At 35.0% G+C, this 10,710-nt stretch overlaps 1 protein-coding gene across 1 annotated transcript; it reads left to right on the forward strand.

Moving 5' to 3' along the window:
- The first annotated feature begins 5,518 nt into the window (after positions 1–5,518).
- Positions 5,519–7,185, forward strand: LOC131163121 (B-box zinc finger protein 21-like). The gene is made up of 2 exons (XM_058119858.1): positions 5,519–6,455; positions 6,583–7,185. The coding sequence occupies exons 1-2, from the start codon at positions 5,865–5,867 to the stop codon at positions 6,895–6,897; spliced, it is 906 nt and encodes a 301-aa protein (XP_057975841.1). The 5' UTR covers positions 5,519–5,864; the 3' UTR covers positions 6,898–7,185.
- Positions 7,186–10,710: the final 3,525 nt, after the last annotated feature.

The following is a 10,710-nucleotide window of genomic DNA, read 5'->3' on the forward strand; positions in this document are numbered from 1 at the left end:
TGTCCTAGGGTAATTTATGTCCAAAATCAAGACACCGAAAAAGTTCGGTGTCGGTCGACCTTTGGTCGATCGAAGGGTAAGTCCCTAAGGTCTTTCTACGGTCATTTTTAGTTTTTATTTGGTTGTGCTTACAAAATAAATCATGCATGTGTTGTGTGTGCTTATTACAAACCAAATATCTTACTTACTATTACAAACCAATTTGACCACTAAATATATATTACAACTGAAATACACAAACTGGTCTTCAAGCTTTAAGCTTTCATATGCCATCAGTGTGTCTGCTAATATAGACCTGCACATGAACTAGATATTTATTAAATACAAGAGTATTTGTCATTACCAAAACTGGCCGTGACTTATAAGGTCAACAATTTTCTTCTTTTTTCTGTCGCCTGGTGCACAAAGCATTCGCAGATGCTGGTTTGTGGAAGGGGCAACTACTATGGGTCTGTAGTAGGCAGTCTTACCTTGAACTTTTTGCAAGAAGCATTTTCCACACCTCAAACCCTCGATCTCTAGGTCACATGGTGACAACTCTACCATTACGCTAAGGTTCCCCTTCTTTTTCTGCCCAAAAATAAATAAATGAATAAAATGGACATTGAATTATGCACTCAAGCACATAGGAAAAAGGGGTGACAATGTAAAAATAATTGGGTTGTTGCATGTGGAATTGTAGTTGTTTAATGAAAACCAAATAGAAGGCTTAAACTTAGAATTGTCAAATGAGGAAAAGAATAAAAATATGAGATTTATTCGCAAAATTAGAGTTAACGAAGTAATGTTTGCACTTAAAAAGATGAAAAATAGGAAAGTTATGGGATCAGATAACATCTCAATTGAAGTTTGGAAATGCTTAGGTGATAACGGAATTATATGGTTAACTAATTTATTTAATACAATTGTAAAAACTAAGAAAATGTCAGATGAATGGAGGAAGAGCTCTTTAATACCTATACACAAAAATAAAGGAGATATTCAAAATTGTAATAACTATCGTGGAATTAAACTTATAAGTCATACGATGAAATTATGGGAAAGGGTAATTGAACAAAGATTAAGGTTAGAAACGAACGTCTCAAAAAATCAATTTGGTTTTATGCCTGGGAGATCTACCACAGAAGTTATTCATCTTTTAAGAAGATTAATGGAAAAGTTTAGGAAAAAGAAGAGGAACTTACATATGATATTCATTGACCTTGAGAAAGCATATGATAGGATACCTAGGGAAGTTCTATGGTGAGTTTTAGAAAAAAAGGGTGAATGTAGTAGGTACACAGATGTCATTAAGGATATGTACGATGGAGTAATAACTAGTGTAAGGATTATAGACGGAGAAACTAGAGAATTTCCAATCACCATAGGTGTACATCAAGGATCTGCTTTGAGTCCTTATCTTTTTGCTTTAGTGATGGACTAATTGACTAAGAGTATTCAAAAGGAAAAATGGAAATTAAGTAGGTCGTGACATAACGGGTGGAGCGGCACTGATTACAACCAGGTCAATTAGCATAGGGTTGACCTCAACCTTTACACATTTTCCTTACGGGGCAGAGAAGGTCTTAGGTCAAATTCACAGGGCTGACCACAACCTTTACACAATCCTTACCGGCCTGGATTACCACATTCTTAGGCCACGCCTGAAATACGATAGATTTACAATATAAATTTCGTGTACAATTTCAGTGCTTCTCCAACAAGCAAATTTGTACCAATATGCACAGTCACTAAACAATGCATATCAACACAATAGGAACTATAAGCTCAGTGATGTGAATGTGTACAATCTACACTCACTACAATGTGTGTTCTCAAATAAGCACAAGAGTGTTTCTAGAAATATCTTTGAAACTATATATCAATATATCTCAATGATAATTCTAGGGTTTCAAAGATGTCTACCAAGAGTATTCTAAATATCTCAAAACAATATTTTCTCAATATTCAAGCACAAGGAGATATTCAAAAAATAAGTTTGTAAAATATTTTTTACACACAAAAATATAAGCCCAAATGAGTCTTGCAATAACAATGCAAAGATCTACTTAACTATAAGATTTTTTCCACACAAAAATTTATCGATTTAAATCGGTGGAAAAAATCGTTGCTTAACTCTCAATATGAAAATCAAATATCAACAAATGTAATGAGAGTTATAGCTTTGTAGGATCTCTCAAGATATACTTACTTAAAAGGATTTGGCAAGGGAATGATAAAAGAATGAGTATATAAGATGCGTATGAAGAAAGGGCATTCAAAAATTTAGAGAAAGTTCTTCTTAATCAAACTCTCTAATCTTGTCATAATTTTTGCAATTGAGGGCCTATATATAGAGATAGGAAAAATTATAGCCGTTGGGGACATATAGGGTATTATTAAGATTGTTTAAAACCATTTTCGCATAATTAACCCCTTTTAAAAGATTTAACTGCAGTAAAAATATTAGGGCAACCTAAGAGCACCGGTCGACCGAAAGCAGGTTTGGTTGATCGAGCTGTGCAAGTTCGGTCGATCGGGTAAGAAATGAACTAGAAGTTTGGTCAACTGGTCATGGTGTCCCAAGGGCGATTTTCCTTTTTAGCGCGGTTTGGTCAACCGGGAGCTTTTGAACTAGGTAGTTTGGTTGACTGGACCGTTGAGTTCTCACACATGGGAACTCGGTTGACCAGGGCGTTGGCATACAATTTAGGCTTGGTAGACCGTACGGTCAATTTTTTGACTCCTAGCGAATTTGGTCGACTGGGCATAAATGAACTGGTCAAGTTTGGTTGACCAGGCTGTGGTCAAACTATTGACTCGATCCCGGTTCGATCGATCGGGAGGTTTTTGTACCTTCAAGTATGGTCGACCGAATGTGCATATTTTGTGCATTTCAGTTCTATTTAATCATGAAATCACCCTATTCATTTAGTCATACATATGTGAGTGTCCTAGGGTCATTTCTAAGTCCTTTTCATTTTGAGGATATCGAAAAAATCCGACGTTGGTCAACCGAAGGGTGTTCCCTAAGGTCTTTCTAAGGTCATGATTTTGTTTAGGGACCTAGAGTCATTCTAAGGTCTCTGAGCTTGTAGTTCCTACATGCATGAAATGTAGATTATTATAGACCTTTTCTTAATTAAGATTACAAACCCAAATAGAAGTTACAATAAATAAATTACAACTAGGGTCTTCATTTTCCTCTAGGTCTCCGAGTGTCATCATATGATACTGTCAAGATAAACCTGCACATCAACTCAAAAGACATTAAATGCCTGAGTATTTGTCATAATCAAAATAGGATATGACCCATAGGGTCAACAATATCTTCCACCTTACTGAGAAGTGTCTCACCCTTACATGCAACCTTTGTTTCAGGTCCAGCAGAACGTCGGTCCTAGTTGCTAGAAGGACTTGGAGTGTCGTATTGTGTGTAGATTATGTAAGTGTTATATATATGTAATAGACTTAGTTCAGAATGTCTTTTTGGGGATGGTAAGAACATGTTATGTTGTAAGTACGATCGTATATGTAAGGATATAGTTAGAAACTTTGGTTTGTCTATTAGATTTAGTATGAATGTTTATGTTTTCCGCTGTGCATGAGATTACATTTTAGTATGAAACACTCGTATGTCCCTTTTAGGGGGGGTTGTATATGTATGATTATTAGAGACATGTGTATTACACATGTGTAGTAGCACTCCGGGGCCGGGGTCGGGGTCGGGGTCGGGGCGTTACAACAATGCTATAACTACTTGAGGAGCAAAGGAAGTAAGGTTATATGACATAAGGAAGTATGAAGGAGTTGTTCTACACCTAAACATGCCTTCATACTTTGGTTATGTGTTAAAAGAAAGCTGTCCACATGTGATATAATTAAAACAAGAAGACGTTGTGCTGTAATGTGTCTTATGCATGGCTGAAACTGAATTAGTGGACTATCTATTTTTTAAATGTAGGTTCTCCTCGGTTGTCTGGAATTTTTTTCGTGATTGGATGAGAATGAGAAGGAGCATGTCTACATTGAATGCTGCACTTAAATGGCTCCACATGGAAGTTAAGGGCACGAGTGTTCAATCGGTAGCAAAGAGACTTGGCTTCAACAGTTTACTTCCTGTGGCAATTTAGGAACAAATGGAAATTTGAAAAGAAGACCATTGAACCTGCACGTGTCTTTAAGGTGATCCAAATTCACACCTATAGAGTCATGTATGACAAATTTCCCTCGTACTCAAATGAGTGGGGCTCGTTGATTGTTTGTAATCTTTGCTTGAGTTGTGGAATGTTTAGGCTTTGATATTTTGTTGTAATTTTGCTATCTGAGTTGATGAATGCTTAGGCTTGGATGTTTGTCTTTCCTATTAAGACTTTGTACTTGTTCTATTGGTAGCCAGTTTGGTTAGCCTTTTGATTGTATTGCATTGCAATTGTGCTGGATATGCCCAGTGTATACTGTACATATCCATTTGATCAATATATTTACCTTTTACTGATAAAAAAAGAGAAGAGTCTCAATTATTTATACGTTAGTTTATAAGTGTAATGCCATAATATATAATTATTATTTAAAAAAAAATTTGTTATGAATCATATTCCAAAATATCATAGTATGACTTTTTATTATTCTTGTTGTTTGGATAAGTATATACTTATGTAAATTTAGAGTCAAATAAATTTAATTTATTTAAACTAATTCACTTAAAACTAAGTAAAGTTGCAAGTGAATTATATCATTTGAGAGTAGCTCAATTAAATAAAAAACTTGCTCAAATTTGTGCATTGACATAACTAATATATTCACAAACCTAATTTTGAGACTATATGAATCAAGTGTAGGATTAACTTCAAATCTACACTTGTAATAATTAAAATTAGGGCAAAAGATGGTCAATTCCTCTGAAATTTGATAAAAAGACAGAAACATTCCTAGAGGTTTAAAAAATGGTCAGACATCCCCGGAAGTTCAAGAAATTCAAGAACCTTTTTTAAAGTTTGTCAAAAAAAAAAAAAACAAATCTACCATTGTATTTTGTAAAAAAGATAATTTTTACAATGTAAGGTTTGTGTTTTTTTTTTTTTTTGACAAACTGTAGAGTAGATCTTTAGAATTTTTGAAATTTCAGCAAAAATCCTTCAAATTTTCAAAATTCCAAATTTCAGAGGAAATTATTGCCTTTTTTTTCCAAATTTCAGGCCACTGTCTTTTGTCCTTTCCCGAATTCCAGGTCACTGTATTTTGTTTATTGGCTCATTTTTTTAAACTCGTTTTTTAACTCAATTAAGCTTGAAGTAGCTCTGCATTTATGATTGCTTAATCAATTAATTTAATTTAATATCTAGTACACTAAAAGAGAATAACTTAAGAGTAGAACAAAATTAAATAATAAATATATAAAATTATATACACAAATTTTATTTTATTCTATTCTCAGGATAACAAACAAATCATGAATCCAAATCAAGCTACATTCCAATTCAAACTTAGCTAAGAATTTGACGGATCCTACGAGCTTGAAATCGCAGGTGACTGACGTAATGAGAAAGAAGAAGTTAGAAATATAGCGGCGAAGAAGATGACGCCATGTGCAGCTCCCCCTTCTGCAACGATTTTTTATCAAAAATATTTCTACGGGTAATTGCCTCTGTGCAGCCATTGCTGCAGGAGCTACTGCTCCCAGAGTCTCAAATATATATTTGTTTATTTACACGGAACAACTGTTCATCGCATATAAATATTCATCTGCATCACTTCCTGCCCTCATAACTTTCAACGCCGAGCTCGCCCGATCCCCACCAATCACCATCCGTCGCCAACTCCCCACCGCCCAAAGAATTGAAGGAAACCCATTGAACAATTACAGCTGGGCTAGCTTGCCGGAGATGAAGATCCAGTGCGACGTCTGCAACAGAGACGTAGCGTCAGTGTTCTGCTACGCCGACGAGGCCGCCCTCTGCGACGCCTGCGACGGCCGCGTCCACCACGCAAACAAGCTTGCCGGGAAGCACCAGCGCTTCCCCCTCCTCCACCCCTCCGCCGCTCCACTCTGCGACATCTGCCAGGAGCGCCGTGCGTTACTCTTCTGCCAACAGGACAGAGCCATTCTCTGCCGGGACTGCGACATCTCCATCCACTCCGCCAACCAGTTCACCCAGAACCACGACCGGTTCCTCCTCACCGGCGTCAAGCTCTCTCCGACCACCCTCGTCACCGCTGAGTCCTCCCATGACAACACCTCCGATTCTTACCCTGCTAATAAGTCCAAATCGACCAAGAGGCCCGTTGCCTCTGCTGAGATTTCTTCTTCGTCGCAACCGACGGTGAACGAGGTGGGTGTGACGAACCACAACTTGATGACGAGCGAAGCAGGGTCGACTAGTAGCATATCGGAGTACTTGATTGAGATGTTACCCGGATGGAAGGTCGACGATTTTCTCGATTCCTCTAACTATCCTTCTCACGGTTATCGAAAGGTTGCCATCAATCAATGGTCGTTGATTTCTTAATTTATAGTAGTTCTCTCTCTCTCTCTCTCTCTCTCTCTCTCTCTCTCTCTCTCTCTCTCTCATTTGAGATTTTGGGGTATCTGGTGAATGGCAGAATGAGGATGATAACGAAATCTCGCCGTTCCTGAATTCCGATTTCGTGAACAGTCTGGATTCCTTTTCAGCAGAAAGTTCGGGGATTTGGGTCCCCCAGGCTCCACCTCCGCCGCCTCTGCACACTTCTTCGCAGTACAGTTACTCTTCTTTTCCAGATATGGCGATGGGTACGGGGCAGATTGGGCTGATGAAGAACTTCAAGGAGGCCGCCAGTACAGTGAAATCCACAAGAAGGTGGAGCGAGGATGCTCTTCTTACTGTTCCGCAGATCAGCCCACCATCAACAAGCTCCAAGAGATCTAGACCCTTCTGAGAAACATATTCTTCCAATCTCACGAGAAGTAAGCTTAGAACAGAGCTTCGAACTCACTATTTTCTGGGTTGATTTTGTTGTTTCTACTTCTTCAACCGTTTTCCCTGCTAAAAATTGTGGTTAATTTTCTGTTTTTGTTTACTGTAGCTTCATCGATCTTTCTGTTGCTTTTTCTTAATGGGGTCCAATCAAATTGTGGGTTTCTGTTTCATCCCTGTGCTTTTCCGATTCCACCGTTTCCATGCGATTGTAAATATTAATAGCAATAAACAGCAAGAATTTCTCGTATCGTGCTTGGGAAATTGCAGAATAAGAAGGGAAAAGAAAAGGGTACTGAGGTGAATAGTGATTTTGCTTAGGAAGTGAGCTAGGGTTGATGATGGATGGGTTGGGGAAGGGATTGTCACTATCGGTGCTTTCTGGTGGAGGGCGATGCGTGTCGTTGAAACAGTGACTGGGAAATGAAGAAGAAGACGAGGAGAGGAGGAGGACGGCGGTGACAGGCAAAATGGAGGGATGGGATGGACCAGATGATCTTCGTTTTGGTATTCCCAGTTTATGGGTACACTATTTTTGTCAATTTCGTGATTTTTTTCTTTTTAGATTTTTAGAAGCTTTCTTTCTCTTTTTTCTATTTTTTTTTTAATTTTTAATTTTAGTTTTATTTTTTTTGGCTGTTTGCTTCCTACAATTATACAACAATGCATTATATATATATATATATATATATATATATATATATAGAATTATGTTAAAATATAAATGACTTTTTATAAGTTAATGATTAAAATAGAATTAAGATGAGTATACTAAACTTAACAAAATAGATAAAATTTTTGTTTACCTAATCTATTGTTAAATTAAGTGAGTCAAATATAATTTTAAAATTTTATATCCCCTTACATGTATCAGCTGGCGAATTTCAGGTGTTATATGATGGATGTACACAACTAATATCTAAATTAATAGATAATTTCATATATCAATGTTAATTAAGTATCAACTAGTCAGTATAAGCTCAATGACCTAGCCCTAATCCTAAACTCTTGCGCTACTATTGTATGCGTCTCTGGATCTGTACCACGTCTCTACTTAAATTCAAATTCAAATATCCAATTTTTGTACTCAAAACAAAAACCTTAAATTCATGATTTTAAAAGATAAAAATATGTATAATTTTATAATTAGTTATAAATGTTTAATAACTTATCAAATTATAATTTTAAAAATAACTCCAGTTATTATGTTACGAAATAAATGTTCATTATGTAGTAAAAGGAAAAAAAATTATACTTGAGATGTAAATGATGACTTATTCATCATTTACAATAGAGTATCTTATTTGAATTGTCATGAATTCGTCACTTAATTGAGTAACATATGAATTGTAATTTTCTTATCCAATAATCGACCTAATCCATCACAAATTATCCAACCCAAATTTTTTTTTCTAGGTTTGGAGTACATGACCAATTTAAGCTCAAGTTTCCAACAAAATAATTTATTAATAAATTTTACCCTACGTCCCTTTTCCTTAATGTATTTTAAATAACCAATCCAGTCTTATAAGTATGTGCATCCTTAATAATTGTTTGGTCTAATTGTCAGTAAGTAGTTTCATCTCCTCGAATACACATTGATTGAAAAGTAATAACATTTTAATAGTTTTGTCTCAAAAAAATCTAAAATAAATATGTAAAAATAAATAATTTAGAAAAGAAGAAGAAGAAGAAGAAGAAGAGTTTAGACACGTGGTAGTGTCAATGTTAGGAGTGGCAAAATGGGTTCAACGGTCGGGTTCGGGCAGGTTGAAAATGGGTCGGGTGGTAAATGGATCGATATAAAATGAGTTGTAACCATATAAACCCTAACCTGTCCGTTTATAATTAATTTAAAATCAATGTTAGCTTCTTAATTTATTTTATCAAAATTATGTGGAAGGGTAAAATTGTCATATTATTAAGGATAAACCATAAAGGGCTTGGTTTGGTTTGGTTTGGTGTTTGCTGTTAATTTTTATTTATAAATTTCGTCAAACTAAGCCACCGACGTGTTGTCGGTTGAAAGGGGCAAGCGCCTCCCTTAGTTCACGGTTGAATTCCCCAAATTGCCCATCTCAGCTGAGTACTCTCATGCAGGACAGTACAGGAATTTCTCATTTTGGCATCTCTTTCTATTTTTTTTATAAATTATTTACCTGAATAAATTTTGTTAAATAAACAATTAATCTCTACTAGCAAATTAAGGAAAGCGTAGAGAATTTTTTATTATTTTTTTCTTCAGTCATCTTTTCAAAATTGCTCTTAATTTGCAAGCCAACAGAAACAGCGGCTCCAGTAGCAGCGTAGCTTCGTCAATAGTGGTGGCTGAATTCTCAACCTCCTTTGATTCCTACTCCTTGTTTTAGTGCTGTCCGCCACCTCAAATTTGTAAAACACGAAAGCAAATAAGGGGAAAAAAATATATGAGTTTTTTTTTTTTTTTTTGTTTAGTTATGAACAAAAATAAGGGGGAAAAATAAAATATATAGTGAATAAATGAATAAAAATTTTATTTTGTATGTTATCAGCATTTGTTTTTTTTTTTTAAAGTTTTGAATCATATCTGAAAAATGAGATTTAAAATGGACGGTCTTGGTTAGACTTACAAAGATAGCTCAAGACCTAATTCTTTCTTGAGAATAAAGTTCGGTACAAACCGTATCAGAGACTTGTTGGAAAATTGAATCATCTTGGAGTCACTCAATCGGGTATATCTTTTGCAACAAGTGTTATGAGTTGATTTTTCGAGAATGCGTCGCTAGGATGTAGTAATTTGAAAAGAAAATTATTAATTTAAAAAAAGTCTATAAAAACAAAAGTGGAGAAGGAGTAATTCATGTTTATTAATTTAATTGACTCAAAAATTGTTTATTATCATCCATCAAAAGTGAATGTGCACTTATCTATTAGGCATTTAAAAAATCAATAAATTATTATTCAATTAAAATGCAGGAACCATGGCCATGTGCTCTTAAAAACAAAAGGGGGCATCTGACAGCCTGGATTTGAAATGTTAGAGCTCTTGATTAGCTTGAACAAAATTATTCTAGACAAGATCATCATCATTCTTCTTCTTTTTGCAGGGATGGTATATGTAAAGGGGCAAAGATTTATCTGCAAGAAGTTTGTGTTGCTGCTTTTGCATTTTTATTGGTTGCAGATCATAGCCATAAAGATCAAGAAGAGTGATTTTTCTAAAAGAATTTTTGTGGCAAGAAGGCTGAGAATTCTTTCGATAAAGTATTGTTAAGATAGTGTTTGGGAGTATATAGATTTCGAACTTTAAATTTAGATTAATGCATGTTTGAAGGATAATTTTATATTATATTTTGTCCATTATTTATCCTTTTTTTAAGCAAAGAATTTCAGTTACCTTTAGTTGAAGTTGCCAAGTATTTGTAGGCACATCTCCGAGATGAAAACAAACAATCCCACAATTCATGGCTGAATTTAAGGTTCAGTAAATTTCAGAGCTCAATTTTTTATGTATGGTTGTCAAAGCATATTAAAATAAAATAAAATATATACTAAATCAATGAACAAAAAATTAATTTTACATGTCATTAGTGAATCTTTTTTTATCTGATTTATTAGAGTAAGATTTCTTTTTTAATAATGTTTTATATGAAGAAATTACAATACTTTTTTTTTATTTCCTTTGCTCAAATAAAATTTTTGATTTAAACACAATCAACATATGAGCATCCTCCAATGTAGCTCTCATTATCATAGCTCTTGCATTCTATTTGAATTATGGAAATGGAATAGGCCA

This window comes from Malania oleifera, chromosome 8, assembly GCF_029873635.1.
Source record: "Malania oleifera isolate guangnan ecotype guangnan chromosome 8, ASM2987363v1, whole genome shotgun sequence".
Classification (NCBI taxonomy): Eukaryota; Viridiplantae; Streptophyta; class Magnoliopsida; order Santalales; family Ximeniaceae; genus Malania; species Malania oleifera.